General features: G+C 38.9%; 1 protein-coding gene across 1 annotated transcript in view; it reads right to left on the bottom strand.

Annotated features, from left to right (window-relative positions):
• BMPER (BMP binding endothelial regulator) overlaps positions 1–21,451 on the bottom strand; it is a 243,562-nt gene that overhangs the window by 179,227 nt on the left and 42,884 nt on the right. The window contains exons 2-5 of the mRNA XM_030549389.1: positions 18,045–18,144; positions 5,284–5,366; positions 3,462–3,552; positions 2,270–2,352 (exon numbers count right to left, since the gene is read on the bottom strand). Of these exons, the coding sequence (XP_030405249.1) occupies positions 2,270–2,352; positions 3,462–3,552; positions 5,284–5,366; positions 18,045–18,144 (357 nt within the window). The remainder of the gene's footprint in view (positions 1–2,269; positions 2,353–3,461; positions 3,553–5,283; positions 5,367–18,044; positions 18,145–21,451) is intronic.

The raw sequence follows: 21,451 nt of genomic DNA, 5'->3' as shown, positions 1-21,451 counted from the left end.
GCTTGGTAACTTACTTCATTCTGTCTATTACTTGGAACCACTTAAATCCTACTTTTTACATTAAATAAAAATCACTTTTTGCTTATTAATTGACCCAGAGCAAGTAATTAATTCATGGGGGAGTAAACAGTTGTGCATCTCTGTCTATCAGTGTTAGAGAGGGCCAACAATTTATGAGTTTACCCTGTGTTCGACCCCATAGGAAACTGGGTATCTGGGTGCTAGAGACAGGAGCACTTCTTAAGCTGTTTTCAGTTAAGCCTGCATCTTTTGGGGGATGTGGTTTTTGGGGTCTGTGTTTGCAGCAGGCTAGTGTGTCTGGCTCAACAAGGCAGGGTACTGAAGTCCCAAGCTGCCAGGGAAAACAGGCTCAGAGGTAGTCCCAGCACATAAGGAGGCAGTCCCAAGGGGGTTTCTGTGACCCAACCAGACACAGCCACAATGACTCCAAGGTCTCTTTCTTGAGTGGCAATCTAATTGAGACGGCATCATTTTGTATATATAATTGGGATTATGTTTCTCAATGTACATTACTTTGCATTAATCAACATAGATTGTCATCTGCCATTTTGCCGCCCAGTCTTGAGAAATCCTTTTGTAGCTCTTCACAGTCTGCCTGGGACTTAACTATCTTGAGTAGTTTTGTACCATCTGCAGACTTTGCCACCTCACTCTTTACCCCATTTTCTAGATAATTTATGACTACGGTGAACAGTATTGGTTCCAGATCTGGCTGCTGATCTGGGGGACTCAGCTATTTACCCTCTCCACTATGAAAATTGACCATTTATACCTACCCTTTGTTTCCTGTTTTTAACCAGTTACTGATCCATGAGAAGACCTTCTTTCTTATCCCATGACTGATTACTTTGTGTAAGGGCCTTTGGTGAGGGACCTTGTCAAAGGCTTTCTGAAAGTCCAAGTACATTATATCCACTGGATTGGTCTTGTCCACATGTTTGATGACACCCTCAAAGAATTCTAATACAGATTTGTGAAGCATGATTTCCCTTCCAAAAGCAGTTTTGACTCTTCCCCATTATATTATGTTCATCTAAGTGCCTGATAACTCTGTTCTTCAATATAGTCTCAACCAATTTTGCTTGGTACTGACATTAAGTTTACTGGACTGTAATTACCTTTTTTTAAAATTGGCGTTACATTAGCTAGCCATCGGCCATCTGGTTCAGAGACTAATTTAAGTAACCGGTTACATACCATGCTTAGTAGTTCTGCAATTTCATATTGGAGTTCCTTCAGAACTTTTGGGTGAATACCATCTGATCTTGGTGACTTATTCTTTAATTTATCAATGTGTTCCCAAACCTTTTTAAGAGGTATATAATCTCATCATGACAAGGATGCAATTGCTAATATCCATAAACACCATTTCAAGACAAGGACAAGAGTATGCCCTTTCATAAGTGTCAAGCTAAAATCCCTCTGGAGTAGCCCCAAGAAGAGAGGTTGGACATGGGTCCAGTGGGATAGTAGGACAGTCCTTACAACTTGGTAAGTTTGAAGGTAACGCTATTCTGGGGCTTCACACTGTAGATGGACACACTCAGATGACTTTCTCTGTAATGGGACAATTCCTAGGATGCTAAAAGCACAACCATACATTATTCTTTGCCTTTTGAAGGTTTATGCTGAACCAATTAGTTCACTGGTGAGAGCTGTCCCAACACAAAGCCAACTGAATTATCCAGTCAGGTCTACAAGAGACAAGCAAAGACAGGTGCCATGCCCATATTTTAATCATAGTGGTGAGGACTTTATTAGCCATCCACTTTTCATTACGTGACATAACCCACAGGATAAGTTTATGCTCCTTGCCATATGATTCTGATATGAAACTCTATGCAAGATCAGTAGCACACATAGAACAGATGTTGGCCAATAGATGTCATATGAAAATCTTGTCTCCTGTTGTCTTATCTCTCTGTAACCCGATCTCAGCAAGAAACAAAAGACTGTCACTCAGAACCAGCCTACCATTTGGACCATCAAATCTCCAGTTCCCAAATACATTGCTCTACCTTCTCAATTACATAGCCATGAAGAGTATGTCAACTTGGGAATGGAAGTAATGCTATAGAAAGCAATTGTGTTATGAAATCTTCAAATAAAGTTTGAACTCCAACAGTCAGGGGAGAGAAGAGCATGTATTAGTGTCACCTCCCCTATATATATTTTGCAAGTTATGACAATAATAATATGCCTTTTGAAGACTTTACTGGTAGTTACAATATCAGAGAGAAATACTTACAATACAAGAACACTTGGTGCATTTGTTTCCTTCAGGCTGAAATTCCTTCCCTTCATGGTAATGTCTACCTTCAAATATACAACCTGAAAAGCAGACTTTGGGTAAGTGTAACTTAGATTGGGACACTTTGTTTCTTACATGATCGTACTGTAGCATTATGGGAAAAGGAATCACTTCATCCTCTCAGTGATATGCATCCAACAATAAAATGTCATTGCAGTGCAGTAACCTGTGTAAGCCTTGGGAGCCCTAAAAAGTTAGTTTGGTGCCAGAGTGGAGGAGGAAAAGCTTTCACAGATTTACAGATAATTTATTTTATGGCAGATAGTTTGTGCCACATTAAAAATTGGAGTGCTGGCACAATCAACTTTTGTTTACAGAAGATTTCACTTTTTTAACACAGTGCTTGTCCACATTAAACTTGGATAGATATAATAAAAAAGGGTTTTAAGGTCAGGTTTGACAAAGCTCTGGCTGGGATGACTTAGTTGGGAATTGGTCCTGCTTTGAGCAGGGGGTTGGACTAGATGACCTCCTGAGGTCCTTTCCAACCCTGAAATTCTATGATTCTATGAAAAATTAAACATATCAAGCCAATTATACCACTAGAGCAGCAATATTCTCCTAGTTATATAGTCCTGTACAAACTAATTCGACAAAACTACCCACAAAACAACCCTCCAAACTATCTCTTTCGATTATTGCCTAGTCATATCATATGTTAGGCCTAAATAATCCCCTGTACACTCAACATAATCCCCATGTTCCCACTCCCAAAACAACCCCCTTCCTATCAATGCTGTGACATGTGACTCCTGGCCCCTTTCCATTCGCCTTCTATACATTCATCCCTAAAACATGAACCCCAGCCAGATTCTGCACAGCTGCCAAAACCTCTGGCCAATACCTCACACATGAAAAACTAGACAAGCTGCATTCTAAACTGTTTAAACTCTTTCCTATACTATCTTCCTCCCTTACTCCACAGCATTAAAAAGTATGTCCCAATATGGGTGTTAAAAAGAACAAAAAACTCACTCTATTCCTTATGCCATTCAATACATTCTATTTTACTGGTCCACATTTCAGTAACTTCCTTCCTAATCCCTCCATTATAGTGAATACTTACCAAATCCTAATAACTAGAAATATTGTGCACAGATGGAAGAGTAGAGTCCCTAGGAAATCTTACCTGGACATGTGGGGCAACACATTCCCGGCAGCTCAGAAGGGTTTTTGCAATGAACAACACACTGCATCTCAGATTCTGTTACCACTCCTTCCTGAAAGGTAACAAACCAAACTAAACACAATAATAAGGAGAAAAAAAAAACTGGATGCACAACTAGTGACAAGATATATGCTGTATAGCAAAAAGTTTTTAAATCCCCCTTTCTTTCTGTATCTGCAACTCACTATCAAGATTCAGATTAATCCACACTCAAAAAGCACTTGAATCTCCCTGACTACAGCCGTGAGATTTGTCCTATAATGCATCAGGTAAGAAACTAAGCACCTTTTTAGGAAAAGGAATTCTTCTTTATCAGGGGTCCCCACCCATAGGAAACTTGGAAATAATCTGCCATGTAGTTTTGATGTAAACAGAACAGACACAAAGCATTCTCTACACTCTCCCCTCAGAGGAAAAGGGCTTAGAAAGGAGATAAAAGCATCTCATTCTGTAGATGGGAGCCTCTTATCTAAGATGCACCTCCTGATAGGTACTAGTAAATTATCATTTCCTGCATTTCTTGTTGAAGAAGCCAAAATCCTGCTGAATGAATCTGGGCAAGAGAATCTGGATGCAAAGTCTGTTTTTTGTGAACATACCTTTGCATTTGTAAACAAAGGAAGCCTAATTTTCAAAATGTGAGCACGCAGGGTAAATAGGATTACCCAGTTCTGCATTTTGGACATTCAGACTGGCACTTAGACAAATAGGTTCACATTTCACATGTCCAGTACTGATCGGACCATCCAAATGTAAGCTTTGAACATCTTATTATAAAGAAAGTGTATGGCTATATGCTATTGTTGCTCTTGTTTAATTGCAGCCCAGAACATTCTCAACATATGCACATTTAAAAACTGGGCATGCTTTCCTTTTACTTTTTCTCTGTAAAGAGGTTTTGTGGACACAATCAGTTTTAGATGCCCATGAAAATCATTGACGCAGTAGCGGGCCTTAGCAAAAAAAAGTATCTGACTACCTGGTGCCAAAAGGTACCCAGAAAGATCCCTTTGAATATTTCCAGTCACCTTCAAAATATTTGTGCAGCATATTCAAACTTGGTCATCTACCTTATTTCTAAATGTAGTACTGCCCCATCAGTGTTGAGTCACAAGAAAATGCAGTTCTTAGTAAAGGGTTTTTAGCAGAACTTTGTATTTTCAGCCCCGAAAGATTGTGATCAGATCCATTTGTACGGACAAACCTAGAGACTGCAGAAACATCAATCTGTCAGTTACCCGGCTTGTTCACACAAATGCAATGTGTGTGTCTGCAGATGAATACTCTTGTGGATTTTATGGGTGCAACTCAGGAAGTCTATAAGAAATGCAGCCCACTAGGTCTACAAATCAGTAGCTCAGAGAAAAGAAATGGGTTGTTTGTTGGTTTATTTTAATTAGTATTCCAGGTTGCTGTGTCTCACAAACAGGTGCACACTCATATTTTGTTAAAAGTCTAATGATTGCTGAGAAAAGCAAAATAATTCTCGTGTTCACACTAGCACTCCATCCTTAGCTCATCCGGGTATGTTTTAGATTAGAATCACAGTATTTAAGATAAATAAGCCTGTTGTTCTGAACGTTGCACTATAGCTGGTCACAACTGGATGAGTTAAGGACAAAGCAGCAGCCTTAACTCTGAACATGATCTCTTGTTTTTCTTGGCTTAAGAAACTAAAGAAGATTTTAAATGTATTGTTTGGATTTAATACAAAAGATTCAGACTTTGCAAAGAAAAAGCTAACAATTCTGCATTTGTTAACTTCATGACTTCCAGTCCTTACCTGACATTGATATGCAATACATGGATTAGCTGAGGCTTGCCATTTCATGGAGCTGTTGTAGGTGTTTCCTTCAAAAGTGCAACCTAGAGAAAGAGAGAAGCAGCACAGTCTCTTACTTTAGGATCACATGATGTTCTGGAAGGAAACTGGTAGATTTCTGTAGAAAAGGTTTTGAAGCTCAAGCTGCAGAAAAGGTTCGTGTAAGGAGGTCAGAGCTCAAGGCCTACTGACATGACCTCCCCACGTCCAGCCAGTTGTCCACATATGGATACATTGTGGTGCCTCTCTTCCGGAGCTATGCTGCGAGTACTTTGGTAATCACCCTTGGGGTGGCTGAGAGACAAAAGGGAAGCACTCTATTTTGATAATGTTCTTAGCCCACCGTGACCTAAGGTACATCCTATGTGATCGGATTACAGCTATGCTGAAGAATGCATCTTGAAGACTGAAAGATGGGAACCAGTCCCTTGATTCCAGAGTGGGGATTACTGATGCCAGAGTAGCCATCCTGAATTTCAACTTCTTTATGAATGCACTGAGATGTCTTAGGCCAGGTCTACGCTGCAGGCCTATGTCAGTATAACTATCTCACTCAGGGGTGGGAAAAATCCATACCCCTGAGTGACATAATTATACCAACCTTAACTGCCCCCTCTGTGTAGGCAGAACTATGTTGATGGGACAGCTTCTCCCATCAACATAGCTACCGCATCTCGGGGAGGTGAATTAACTATGCCAATGGGAAAGCTCTCTCCCATCAGCATAGGAATATCTTCACTTAAGCAGTACAGCAGCACAGCTGCATCGGTGAGAGTAAACCTGCCCTTAGAACCAGGATTTGTTGCCACACTCCCTTTTCCTTAATGATGAGAAGGCATCTGCTATAGAAGCCTTCCCTCTGATATTGATGGTGAATCTTCTCAATAGAAAGAAAGTAGCAAAGACCTTTTGTTATAAGAGGACCTCATGAAAAGGGACAGGGAAGGGTGATTGGGAGTAGCTGGTGTCTGGAAATGGATAAACAAACTAGTGGTCTTAAAAACATGCCAGTTTTAAGAATTGGCTGTAGTAATTGAAGATCTCTCTTTAAAATCATATATAGGATCTTGGAAGCAATATTTTACATAAGTTAAAACCTATAGATAGTTCTATCTTCTAGTTCATAAATCAACGAGTAACAATGCACAGATTGGCTAGTGTAGAGATGGTAGCAATATGATGGGCAAGAGTTTAGCAATGTTCCCAAGGAGATGCAAAGAGAACCAGGTTAAAACATTAGCGTCACCTTTAAATGAGAGAACCATATAAAGATAATACCCTCGTGCATGGCATCACAAAAGTGGGTAATGCGGCCAGCTGTAACAGTTAAAGAGCGATATTCTCAGTAGGTGTAAATCAGCATAGTTACGTTAACATCAATGAAGCTATGGCAGTTTAAACTAGCTGAGGATCTGGTCTATAAAAATCACTAATACAGGCCAACCATGGAAGAGGTGTGGATCCAGGGCAATGAAGCTCAAGCCTTGGTCTCACGCATCCAAGCAATGAAGAATGCCGAGAGGATGGACTTGTTTTCCTGGTAAATGTGGAGGCTTAAAGTCAAATGAAGAAGTCTTTAACTATCAGTCCCCTTCGTAATTTTAATCCAGGCGATTACTTTACTCAGATGAAAATTAAAACAAAACCAAAAAAAAAACCAACCACCACACACACAACTTTGTTGAAGCAGGGAAAGAAAGAGAGGGTTTAAGTGCAGCCATTTAAGTGTCAGAGACAGAGTAACTGTTCTGTCAAGTCTTAGCCTAGTATCATGAGACCTGTAGAAGCAGGGCTCACATCAGAAGCAAGTGGAAAACAGCAGAATAGTCAGCGTGACCTACACTTGAGAGAACGATGTTTGAGAAGTGAAAGTGAAAAAATACTGGAATAGATAGCAAATAGCCTAAATCAAATGCAGATGTTTTTAATTAATGCATATCACAAAGAGGTATAAATGCTTGTGTCATTTTGCTTGTACTTTGGAGAAACTGAGGCAGAGATGCTCTGTCAGCTATGTTCTTCCCTTGCAATTGCATGTCCTGAATAAAGCGGTCTGTGATTTTGTTGACTCCAACCTGAGAGTGGAGTTCGTTTCTTCAACAACTCAGAGGCATAATCTTTTTAAAAAATTAAAAATAGAAAGCTAAGCATACATAGGGAATCCAAACAGCATGTTTTCCCTCAAAATCTGATGAGCGTATAAAATTAGTTTCTAGCAGAAGTCGCTGGAGTAAATGGCATAAAATGGGATTTAAGAGACAACTGAGAAGTCTTTCTGGAGGAGCAAAGGATATTAGGATATAGCAAAATAGCAGGGGGTGGGGTGTGTTCAATGTCACTCAAAAATGGAACATGCTTGTAGGGTCCAACAGCCTTTTCCTGTTTGTTAAAGATAATATGCTTTTTTAGGAGAATCCCTTAAAGTACTTATCCAGTAGTGCTAGTGAAAAAAAGCTGGAAGCTATAGCAATACAGTAATTACAGGTCTTTTTATGAAAATAGGAGCTCATCACAGTATTGATTCTCACTGCTCAGTTGCCTCAGACAGGGACTTTTATATGAAATGTACACAATTGCTGGGGGCTGGGCAAGGTCTCTTCAAACACAATTTTTTTCAAGCAGATCTGTATGGATAAGGCCTGATCCAAAGCTACTGAAGTAAATGGAAAGACTCCCAAAGAGCTGTAGAACAGCCTTAGCGGGACAGCAAAACAGGAATATACAGAGACAATAAAATGAAAGAAATTACAATGTTACATAAACAGGCATAGATTATCTGTACCCTTCCTCCTCAAATCCCACTAAAATGGTTATTTAGAAATTTGTTCTTCTTTTAAAAAACTTTCAGCAGTAAAAACTGGGATTCTTTTAGGGAATACACTCAATTCAGTGTCAGTGGGCAAGACTGTCAGTACTCTGGGCGGGAGCTGTTCTGTTTTCTGATAAATCTATTTCATGTGGGCATTTCATGAGGAGATCACCCATTCTCAGAAATATCAGGCAAGGTAGAACAATTTGAATAACTGATTTAACTATAATTTCAAATAATTTGATTTTTATTTGTTTAAATCACTGATTTAAAAATCAGGGTTGGAGTTTTGTAAAGCTAATGTGAAAGTTTAAGATATGGCATTTTTAGATTAACATTTATAATGAATTAGGTTAGGTCCTCTTTAAAATGTCACTACTGGTACAGTCTCTTATTTGTCTTCTATAAAACTGTGATAGGCAAAAAAGACAATACTGCAACTGAAGGCCCTGATGCTTCAATCACTTATACAGATAAGAAACTCTGCTCATATGAAAGGGACTCATATGAATAATCCCATTGTTTTAAAACTAGCATGTGCATAAGTGTTTGCAGTCTCTGGGACTAAAATTGTATTTATTAAAAATGTCAATGGCATAATCTTTTTTCTCTTCAAAATAAATTGCTTCAGTGTTAACAATAGAAATTGAGACAAACACATTCACATCGTTATTCTGAACTGTTTGTACACAGAGGCCAAAATTTTCAAAATAGGAGCCTAGAGTTAGGCTCCTAAAACCACATTTTACCACCTAAATGTGGGATTTTCAAAAGTACTTAAGTGATTTAGCATTTCAGCCTTCTTGACTTCTGGAAGTCCAATATGGGCCCAGTTCTACAAGTTGCTGAGCACTCTGGTCTCCATTCAGGAAAGCGCTTAAGCATGTGCTTGATTTCAAGCACTGCAGTGGAACAACTCACATCCTTCAAATTAAGGACCAAAGACCGAGTGCTCAGCACCTTGCACAATGGAGCTCTATATCAGAATGTGGGACTGGCTGCAACATAACTTCAGCTATTTGCTTATCAGTTTTGTGTGTGTTGTATGTACAGTTAATGAGACTCTGGACTGATCTTTTTCTTTATGGATGAGCATTTTAAACATATAACATAGTAGAAAAAATATTTCTGTGCAAAATCTGAAAACAAATTAGGAAACTAATAAAGGCAACATGGGTAAAATTTTAGCAATTTTAAATTAAGACTCCCTTTGATTTCACTGGGGCTAGGATTTCACCCTCAGTTTCTTTCTCACTTAGGAAACCAAGTGGCAAATACTACTGCCACTTCAGTACATAACAGCAAACAAACCTGTAAAGAATTTTATTTGGATTTAATCCTAGTTTGTTTTGATTTGACTACTCCACATTGCAGAAAAGGGGGCACAGTGCAGGTGTCAAAGTGATGAGAGGTGAGATGCAGACAAAGGTTTTAGTTGACCAGAATCTTGTAAGTGAAAGAAACAAGGAACCAATGAAGGGGGGTTAACATAGTCAGAGCATTGAGAAGTTAGGATTGTTTTAGCTGCTGACTGTTAAGAAGACTGAAGATGGGATAAAGTCACTGAGGCTGGAGAGAAAGTAGTTACTATAGCCCAGGTGAAATTTTCATATTCTTTTGACCAGAGGCATGCCCCTTTGCCTATAGTTGTGTCCTTTGTACTTCCCAAAACTGCACTCATAACACATTCTTCAAAATTAAAAGAAAACAGACTACATACCAGCTAGTGTTCCAGACCCTTATTTTCAATACACACATCTTTCAGCTGACACTGCAAACACAAAGCAGGGCCTTCCAAATCCACTTAATCATACTATGGAAGTTTGAGACTCTCCTGAAATCAGCTGAGTAAAATCCTTTCTGCTTCAATAAACTTATTCATCCAGGTAGAATTCTGCCTACTACATGATTGAACACACACCACATTTAGCTCAGAAAGTAGCAATATGTGCAATGTTATCAGTGAAGGTATTGTTGTCTCTTCTGCATATTTACAGACCATGATGGAATCCCTCAAGATCAATTAAACCTAATTCTCACCAGGATAAAGTCAACTTTTGCTAGCCATTTATTATCTGAGGGGTGGGGAGACCATGTATAAAAATCTAGGAACACCAGAGCTCAGCTTAAATACTCAGTTTAAGTATTTAAATACTTAGTTACCTCAGATTAATACATACTTAAAGGACAGCATACAGGACCAGACTAGATTGATTTCAATGGAACTATGCTGATTTACCTAGTTAAGATTCTGACCCTAATTTACAGTCCCTCCTATTTCTTCTCCTAGAAATGCTAGTTTATTATTAATGTAAAATATTAACTTTCCATTATCTGTGGTTTTGTTCCTATAAACTATCTGGTCCAAATTGTTCAGATAAGTACTGGATAAGCATACAAGCTTTCAGTTGCTTATCTGAACCACACCAAACCACTGAATCTTTTGAAGTTGGTCCATTGTGGTCTATTAAGTGAAAACTACTCAATAGCTGCTAAAGTAACCTGATAAAGGCAAACTGATAAGGACCTAAATCTAGACTATCTACATAATAAATGGAGGCAATATAACTAAATGAGCTGTAAATTACAGCCTTAGTTATTTCAGTTATTACAGCTTTAGTTATTTCCTGGCCAGAGCCAGAAATGTAAACCCAGAGTCATAAGCCAGAAGCAGAGCCAGGGATCAGTACCAGAGAGACAGCAGCCAAATGTTAGACCAATAAGGTCAACCAGAGCCATAAGGGAGATGGGGCTGCAACAAGGGCAAGCACAGCTGCAAGCATAGTAGAGGTTAAGCAGCCACTGGTCTGCTATGGGGGCCGGGCTTATATAAACAGGGTGGCTAAACTAGCAGCCAGCCAGAGCTGTGGCCACTCTGTCAGTTCCAAGCCAGTGCAGCTGGGCTCACTGGTTGCCTAGCAGCAAAGTTAATCAGGGGGCAGGCCAGTATCTGGTCCTAGCTAGTCCAGACCCTGACAACTCTGCATCTGGGAATGAGCCTCCCAGCCTGGGTCCACAGACTTGTATTGGCAGCGCTAGCGAGCTAAAAATAGCTGTATAGACATTGTCACTCATGCTAGAGTGTGAACTCTCAAGCCAAGCCACCTCAGCCCCCCAGGCTTGAAAGCCCGAGCTCCACTCCGAGTCACAATGTCTACACAGCTATTTTTAGCCTGGTACCTTGAGCTTCACTAGTGCGAGTCCCAGATACAGACATACCCTGTGTGTGTTGGCACACTTATTTTGGAATGAGAGTACCCTATTTTGAAATAACTTAGATCAATTTTTTACAGTTTTCCATTTTTAAAAAAATGGAGTGTTTTTATTCCAAAAGAAGCACGTTCTGACACTGATTTGAACTGATATAACTAAAGATGTGAACTACAACTGAGTGAGTTATTTCTGTTCCATTTACCGTGTAGACAAACTGGACAGTCAGTAAGCCACTCATCATCCACCCACCCAATAAGAATTTTAATGAAACTTTTTTCCTCCTGCTCCCTAGCGGCACATGACAGTAGTACTCCAAAGAGAAAAAAATGGGCTGGAAAAGATGGACTAGCATACTAAGGCTTAAACAGTATCCTCAGGAGTTCATTAAAAATAGGACTTTATTACTCAATTTGACAATGCCCAACAAGATTCCAGCAGGAATTTGTGCTTATTTTAGGCTAATGGGAATTCTATAGACAAGTCATTTCCCATAGTCCCAGGAGAAAATATCAGATTAACATACTGTAGGTTGGCTCCATGTCCCCCGTTTCTAAAGCATCTTTCTTTTCCTATTTTTCTTTTTTCCCCTCCCCTTCTATTTAAAAAGTAACCTCTCTATTGGCATGAAAAATAAACATCAGGATAAAGAAAACATTCACAAGACAGGTTTTATTTATTTTTTGATAAATTATTCCTCAGGGAAAAGCCCAGACAAACTAGCACAGAAATATCAGATCAAGCCAAAAACCCCTTGCAAATTCAGCTGTATGTCACTGACATTAAACCTGTCGGCCAAGTTAAGAGAACTGCAAATCCCATATGTGGATATTATTAAATCTATTTTCACATATTTCATAATGTTAAAGAAAGAATCACTGACACCTCCTGGCAAATGCTGAAATTCTACGTGGAGACAATTCTGTATAAGTAATATAGCTAGTATTCCTCTTCTTTTTTTTATTTATGTGCAAAAAACATGTTTCTTAGAGGCTCATTTGTTTCTGCTGCTTATACTTCCCTTGGTGTGATATACATGCAGAGCAGAGAGCCTGTGCAATGTCCTCCACACCACTTAACCCCAACATTAAAGAGACAAATCCAGCTCCCTCCTGCATAGCCACAGAGTCCTTTTTGGAGCTGAACCACTGCAGTTCCATTGCACGCAAGATGTGGATGTGAAGGACCCACATACTGGGCAAACAGCATAGCATAACAGCAGCTGGGTGTGGCGCCAGCACATGGGTGTGATGGGGTTAGGGATTTACATCTGCATAAATCCCTCATTACTCCTCCTCCTGGCAAGGAAGATGCCATATAGTTATCTATGAAGGCTACCTCAGCCCACCATGCATATATCCAACTCCCAACCCAGCTACTAATGTGAGGTGACAGAGGATTTAGCTTAAGAATGCTCTGAGATAATATTTACCCCTTGTGCAGAGAACCACAACATTTCAATTTGAATTTGGGCTGCATGAGGGGCCACTGATAAAGACCCCTCCACAGCCCTGTGTAGTTCTCTGCACTAGCCCTACATAGTACAATGTGCATGGCAACAAGGAGGGTGGGTCAGAAGAGAGACCCAGGGGATCTGTGTTACATAGCCCCATAATATTGTCCAAGAAGCAACAGCTATTATCATAGTGAAAGTGGACATAACAGATATAAGTCTGCCCTCTGCCCCCACTCTCTAAGCAGCTGAAATTTACCTTCGCAGATGCCCTATATTTCACCTGTATGCAGTCAAATGAATTCCACTCTTTTACAATCTGACATGAACACGGTAGAACAACAAAATGTGCTATTAGAGTGCCACTAGTTCCTGAACTTGTACAGTCTTTAAACAATGGAGAATTTCACATTTCATACAGTAGATAATAGATAAGCACAAAAAAAAATAGGATCTATCCACATGCAAAGATTGTAAGAGTCTTACCACAAAAGTATCACAAGGTCCCAGAGCTCAAACTCAAATATCTACAAAGCAATTTGGCAGACCTGCAGCCCGAGACCCATGAGTCCAAGTCAGTTGACCTGAGCCAGCCGCGAGTGTTTAAATGCTGTGTAGACCTACCGACAGCAGCCAGAACCAGATGTTTCAGAGGAAGGTGTAAAAACACCACAGACATAGGATAATCTGGCTTCCCTACTCTCCTACCTAGAAATGTTTGGGCTCATTCTAATCTAATAGTTACAGACTGCTTTAAGCCCTGAATCATGAAATTTAACATCCCTTCCAAAAATTTTGTTTTTGTTAACTATAACTACATATTTTGATATTCAAGGAGGCTTGCAGTGTGTCATTGCCTGTGCTATAATCCACTTCTGTGACAAAATAGGATTATTTTTAAGGATTATCAATGGAGCACATATGTCACAAACACTTAAATCATTACAAATATTTTTAAAATTAACGAGTGCAGAACAGAACAAACTGCATATAAAGAAAAGTAAAAGATAGCACCAGACTCTGCCTACAACAACATATTTAGGGCTTGTCTACACTATTGTGTGAGGTCGATCTAAGATAAGCTACTTCAGCTACGTGAATAGCATCGCTGAAGTCAACGTACTTAGATCTACTTACTGCAGTGTCTTCACTGCAGTAAATTGACAGCTGATGCTTTCCTGTCGACTCCGATTGCGCTTCTCATTCTGGTAGAGTACTGGAGTCATCGGGAGAGCACTCAGCAGTCGATATAGATGCAATAAATCGACCACCACTTGATCGATCTCTGCCCACCGATCCAACAGATAGCATAGACAAGCCCTTAAAGTAACAAACACCTTAGCCTCCCACATACTACATCTTTGCACTGCACTCTCATAGCCATCCAGGAGAGATGCACATTAGCAAGAACAAAGAGTGGAGTATGGCTCACAGTTATAGTACACACATCTTATCCATCTCTGATCCACTAATAACAAACACTTATTCAGAGAGCAAATAATTTATTTTTAAGAGATGGAGAGAGCCCCAAATTAAAATGACATCTGTCCAGCTAAATACAAAAAAGCTGCCAAATCCATTTCTATAATCCTCAATGACCTCATATGTTTTCATTAAATGTATTGAATAAAATGAGAGAAGAGAAAAGGCACTCCCCTCGCCCCAAGCTACAGTGATGGGACATGCTGGACTGGGATTAAGGCTGAAAACCACTGTTCTATGGTAACAAGAATCTTTCGCAGACCCCTTGCACATAATCTGCAGACTCCCAGCCCCCAGGTCCACATGTTGAAAACCACTGGTTTAAGGGTAATATCTTGTTTTTATCTCAGCAGCTTTCACCTGCTACTAATTTTCTCTCTCATTGCATAGGCAGGTAAGGTTTTTGTTGTTTCAGTGAAAGCGGAGAAGAACTGCTAGAAGACATTTAAATATCACACACAAGTGGGCAATTAGTAGCAAGGGATGACTGCTCTGTATGCAGCTATTCAGCAGAGTGCTCAGCTGGATGCACAATCGAATGCATAAAATCCCATTTTCAACTGCTGTGGTGACATGGACTACAGAACTGGAAGTATTACAGCCCCAAAATCCAATCATTAGGAGGCCTCCCACATAATAAAACAAAACAACCAGATTTCCTGCCTTTTTATGGTCATCACAAACTGTTTGAAACTGGCTTCTTCTTTCATACACAAAGCCAATTTTGAAATTATACTCCCTACCTTTTGTTCATGATATTATAGACACCTTTATATTTTAAATGACAATAACCAACAATCCATTTCTACATAAGGTTGGGAAACCTGGCATTAACAAAGAATATTACAAGGTAAATTAGTAACAACTCCTATGTTTCAGTTGCCCAACACTTTCCATTGAAAAAGATTCTGGTGACTTGTTGAGAAACCTCTAACACCACTATTGTTTTCAATAGACCTTTGAAATTACGCATGGAGAAATCCATTGGGCTCAAGAAGTGCCTTTTCTTTGTCTCAGGAAATGTTGTTCAGGTTTAATTGAGATGTGAAATGATAATTTTTAAACAGTTTATTTCTCTTGCTTGAGTTGCTCAGAAACTTGTGGGGGTAGGGAGAGGGGGCAGCCTACCAAAACAATATCTGAATACAAATATTCTGAGGCCATGTCCCATGCTACCACTAAAGCAAGGGTACATCCTGGGAGCTGTAGAGGAAGAGGAAGGAAAGTGGGATTCCCAACTTCCACCCAGACACACTACACTGCCCCTCTGGAGGCCACCACTTGGGACAGGAGCTCTCCCCAGCCTCCTGGGTGGAGGGCAAGAGAGACAAAGCAAGAAACCAGGCTGTCCACAAAGACATATCCCAGAGGTTTATCTCCTCCCCTTATCCTCCCCCCCCACCCCCTGCAAAAAAACAAGCAGAAGAGTCTTTATTTGCTACCAGCTAATCCAGTTAGTTCTGTAGCTCAAGCAGGGCTGAAGGTTCAGGTTTCAAACCTTGAAGATGGTGTATGCTGTGGAGGGTCACTCCAATTTTACCCAATAGCGGTTACCCTTTTTAAAAAAGCTTTAAAAATTCTAAGAAATTACAATATAAAATTATTTAAGGGGCAAAGCCAAGGTCTCAAGAGATAGAAAATTCCAGAATTTAAGGTTCCCCCTACAAACATAATTCTGCCCCTTGTGCATATGTCTTCTGATCAAGTTTTAAATCACATAATACTTCACATACTACTTTTTTCACTGAACCTCTGCCTTATTCATTACACAGGAAAGACCCAAAAAGAGGGAAAATAAAGGTTCCATGGGCAACCTTAAATTTTTGCTTCTCCTAACTTTTGAGTCCTTGAATTCGTAACCTTAATGTACTTTAACCTGGATTTTTGTATGTAATTTCATATGCAAGAAAGCAACCATCTATGCATCTGGTATGAACATGGGGATTTGATTTCCAATCAGTTCAAAACATAGTTTAGGAACTTTATACATTATATTTTGCTTTAGCTTTACAGCATAGTTTGTGTCAATGAAACTTGTAACTATAAATTCATACATTTTTAGGAAACAGTTTAATGTCAATGTCATTTTAAGGTGGGCCTCTCCCTTTCCTTGGCTTAAAAAAAAGTGTCAGAGTTTTAGACAAATCTATGAATTTGGGTTTGCCAGGCACGTTCAGCATAAATAGATCAGCCATCAAATGTCTTTAACCATCCAGGAAAAATACACATCCATCATGTCTCTTCTGCCTGAATTACAGAGTAGTCTGTTTTCCTGCCATTATATTTTGTCCAGCAGGGTGGCAGAATGTTTGCATTGGGTTTTGGATTCAGAATTCCTCAGCAACTTATTCTACCCTACTTCCATCTCAAAATCATCCTTAGCACCACATGGGAATAAAATAAATAAATACATAGAGAAAGTAAAAGCTGGCTGAATCTGAAATTCTTCACTTCATCAACTGAGTACTATTGACCAGTCTCTCAACAGTTTTACAATGTTTTATGGCATATTACCTCACTGTGTCTACTGACTTTAATTACAAAATGTATCATTTGTATAAGTATGGTAATTATGTAAAGAAAGTATTTTTTTATTACCACAATTCATGTATTGTATAGTAAAGGACACACCCCCAAAAAGTAGGAATTTAACAATTAGCTAATTCAATTTCTAAAGCACTTTGAAGATGAAAAATGCTAGCTGAGAACTAAGCATGTGTTGTTTGAATTGTTGCCTAGTTCCCTTTTTAGGAAATTTTAGTTTAAATTATCACCAGATGCAAGTAGCTTTTACTAAAGTCTAAACTTTTTACAAGATTTATGGCTCATTGCTATCATGTATATTAATAGAATTCAATAACTAAAATACAGTGTGTTGGTGAGGGGAATGTTTGTTTTAAACAGAAATGCAGAAATAGCAGCAGTTGCCATGTTATTTTCTGAACTGCACTTCTCTTTTTCTTCACTGAAAAAGAGGGGATAAGGGAGCTTCTGGAAGCATATGGAATAAGTATCTGCATATTTATTCACTCGGAGGAGACAGCAAAGAATACCAGCAAGCCAGAAACCTATGAGCCCGTAGGTGTGAAATCTCTAATACAGGGAAGAAAGAGGTTTGCTTGAATGTTCAAACCAGCTATCACTTCACTTCTGACCACAGCAATCTCTTATGTAGTGGTGGGAATGATAGTTGGGTTGATCTTTACATTGGTTGATCATGACAACAAACAATGAAAACATGCAGAAAACAAGTTTTGGAAAGGGAAGGGTGAATTCCTTCATATCAAATGGGCAATTATTTTGGAGACAGGATAGAAAAGTAATGGATATGGGTAATAAGGTAGCAGCAACAAGGATTCTTCATCTTCTGAGGGAAACTTGGCAGTCCTTCCAAATGTTTTGAGTCCGTTTCACTAAAGCTATTAAGATTTTGTTTCCATTTAGTGCTTAGCCTCAGGTTGGCATCCTTCCTCTGGGAATATTATTATAATTTCATTATAATAATAAAGCACTACTAATGAAATAAAACACATTTTTGTTTCTAAGGTATTATGAGATCTTGGAAACTAACTAATTTACTTGTTCATATTATAACTATGCGTCTCCCCATAGCTTGGGGATTTCTTAAAATTATTGCCATTTTTCGGGCCACCAGTAGCCAGAGATTAAAAGCTTTAGACTTCACTTTGCATATGGCAAAACAAATTCAAGAACTGAGAAACTTCAAAAAAAAAAAAAAAAAAAGAGAATATATGAAGGAACCTGCACCTTTGCATTGCTCACAGCAGGCTCCTTTCTGCTTAATGACCAGAGAACACTCCTTGGAAAGCACCGGACACTTCTCTCGTTTGCATGTCACTTCTTTATTCTAGGCAAAAAAAGGCAAAAGTTGTTAAAAGCAAAAATCAAACATTTATTTTCCATTTCATGACACTTCAAAAGTGAAATATGGGTTTAGTGAGTCACTCCCTGTTTGACAAGAGACCTTTGTGATTCAAAATAATCAGAAGTCCCCCCACAGAAACAGACAGTATTTTTCCCTTATGGTACATACTGAGAAGAGAGGATGAGGGTGGGAGGGCGGAAAGCACAGCATTAGAAGGAGATCTAACCTAGACAAAGTAATGCCAAAGGAAATGTGTGATTCCTTTTCCCATTCTAACATTACTTTCTGGTATACTGTAGAAATGATAATATTTTTGTAAACTATATTTCAAACTATTGGAGTACCTGGTCCAAGACTTCCTTGTGTGCACAAATATTTTTGTTCACAACTGTCCAACAGTCCCGAATAGTACATGAATTAAAGTGCAACCATCTAAAGTTCCAAGCCAAATAATAACTAAGTTTTGAATGGATTCAATACAAAATAAAAAAGAAATATAAATGCCAAGTGAGGAGATATTTATGAAAAGTTCATAGTACAGGGACAACTCTCTGATAATAGGGCCATATTAACAAGTGTTTCAAGCATTTTCATTTGCTATTATTTCTAAAATGACAGCAGTTTTAAATACAGTAAAATCTCAGAGTTATGAACAAGCTCCATTACTAAAGTGTTTATAACTCAGAAGTTTTGTAACTCTGAACAAAACATTATGGTTGTTCTTTCAAACATTTACAACTGAACATTGACTTAATTGACTTTGAAACTTTACTATGCAGAAGAAAAATGCTGTCTTTAGCCATCTTAATTTAAACAAGTACAGAAACAGTTTCCTTACCTTGTCAAATCTTTGTTTTTAAACTTTCTCTTTATTTTTTTTTTAGTAGTTTACATTTAACATGGTAATACTGCATTTACACACACACTCTTTTTTGGGTGGGGGGGGGTCTCTGCTGCTGCCTTATGGAGTACTACTGGTTTGAAACGAGGTGTGTCGTTGACCAGTCAGTTCATATCTTTGAGGTTCTACTTTACACACACACACACCTCTTAAATTTAGCCAGAGCCATCCAGAGCAAAGATCTGTAAATATTTTCAAACCAGCACCGGTGCCTCCCACGACCTGAAGCCCCGAGCCCCACGGCTCTGGGAAACACTCAGGGAGAATTTAAGCCTTGTACACACATAACAATGCACATAGGGCCTGATAAAGTTAAGCACATGCTTAACTTTAAATATATGCTTATGTCCCATTGCAGTCTGTGGGATTTATGCATATGCTTAAAATTAAGCACATACTCAATTATTTGCTAAATAGGTATGGGATTAAGCACATGCCTAGGTGCTCTGCTAAATCAGAGTCTTAATACAGCTATATCTATTTGGGATTGCTTCTTTGTTTGAACATCTCCCAGGGAATAGATTTCATGCCTCATGAGAGTAAATGATAATTAATGCTGCTTAATTGGGAAAGTGATAGCAACAACAACAAATCCATTTATTGGTGATTCATTTGTCCAGTGCTAAAGGGTTAATCAGTGTTTATGACACATCAGTTGTCATACATGGGAGATTCTAAGATCCAATCATTTAATACATAATTTGCAAATAAAGACTAAAAGATGATCTAATGAATAATTTGTATTCAGTAAACATTTTCTTCACTTAGGGCCTAATATTGCACTGTGCTGAGTAAACTAAAACTCCTTGGATTCAATGAGAATTGAGGGGGTCTGGTTCTTCCCAGGAGCAACTCAGTACCAGTACTGGGCCCATAAGATTACTTTGCAAGTATAACTTTTGCATTCCCTAACATTTTTGTGTTTAAATGTGTCAGTTTCTACATTGGGTTAACGCAGGAGTTCTTATTCTCCACTGCCTTTCACCTACACTGCACTGGTGTAAATTATTACACAAAGTGCAAGGCAGAGGACAACCACTCCAAGGGTTATTTTTACATTTGATTTACGTTACACACATATTTATACACTGCATAGCATACACACGTAAGTAGACATACACAGCCAAATACTCAGCTGATATAAATTGATGTGGCTACAGTGACTTTAATGGAGCGACCACTGGCTCAAAATGTTCTAATGTATCATCTCTCATTGCATGATCAAATAATTGGGAACAACAAATTCATTAGAAATATATAATAAATTATTCTCTCTTCTTTGTTGTTCAAATATGAGCTGTCACAAAAGCAGTTAAAGGTTCTCCCTTCCTACCCCTCCCCCAAACTATTTTGAAATCCTTCTCAACTCCCAATCCCCTCAGGAAAGTCTTAGGAAAACAAATAAGCTTTGCAACATAACCTGAAGGCCATCAGATCTGGGATCTATCATAGCAAGGGATAGTGTGACCAGACAGTAAGTGTGAAAAATCAGGACAGGAGTGGGGGGTAATTGTCACCTATATAAGAAAAAGCCCCAAATATCAGGACTGGCCCTATAAAATTGGGACATCTGGTCACCTTACCAAGGAGCCAAGTTGATGTAGAACTTCCTTTAACAACCTGCCACCAGCCGCTAACTCATTTAAATCAGGGAGCTGTTTGCTTCAGCCCTAGTTTATCCCATCTGTCTTGGGATCATAAGAGATTCAGGCAGTTCCTAAACTGTCCAGGATCCAAACTAAATAGGGGTTTACAGCTTAACCTCTACCTAGGTAACAACTGGTAACCACCACAGATCATATATTTGACGTACTCCATGTGGGAAATCCCACTTAAGTGGGCAGCCATAATCTGCGCTCTCTGAAGTTTCCTGAGGTTCTCAAGACATAGTCCTATACACTGCATGTTTTAGTGATTCTGTTTTAAAGTGAAAAAAGCACAGATACTGGTGGAGAGGTCTGCACCCCAAAGAAAAAACACACAACCCTCTTGCCATGTGCCAATGTTGATAAGCATTCTTGGCAATATCCCAGCCTTTCTTAGTAAGAGGTTGTTATAATTTATGTCTTGTCCTCAAACTGTTCAGAAATCAGACTACCCAAGTGGGTAAAATAATTACATATTATACTGCCACCATCCTATAAAGAAAAACCACTGACCAAGGTGGAATATACTACTGAATATACTAAGAAGAATTAACACAGGAATGTATAGCAAGCACTAGGTAATCCATTGTGAGGGCCCTTCGTTTTCAGTTTTTATTTTGTTCAATTTTTCTTGGGAATTTATCAGTGTTTATTGCCACAACAATAAAAATAGGTGACAAACAGTGTCAAAAACTATTAATAATTTTTCTGGGTAAATATCAGGGTTTATTTTGGTGGATGG

This window comes from Gopherus evgoodei, chromosome 2, assembly GCF_007399415.2.
Source record: "Gopherus evgoodei ecotype Sinaloan lineage chromosome 2, rGopEvg1_v1.p, whole genome shotgun sequence".
Lineage (NCBI taxonomy): Eukaryota > Metazoa > Chordata > Testudines > Testudinidae > Gopherus > Gopherus evgoodei.
Note: the sequence above shows the minus strand (reverse complement) of the source record. Positions and strands in the feature narration are given on the sequence as shown.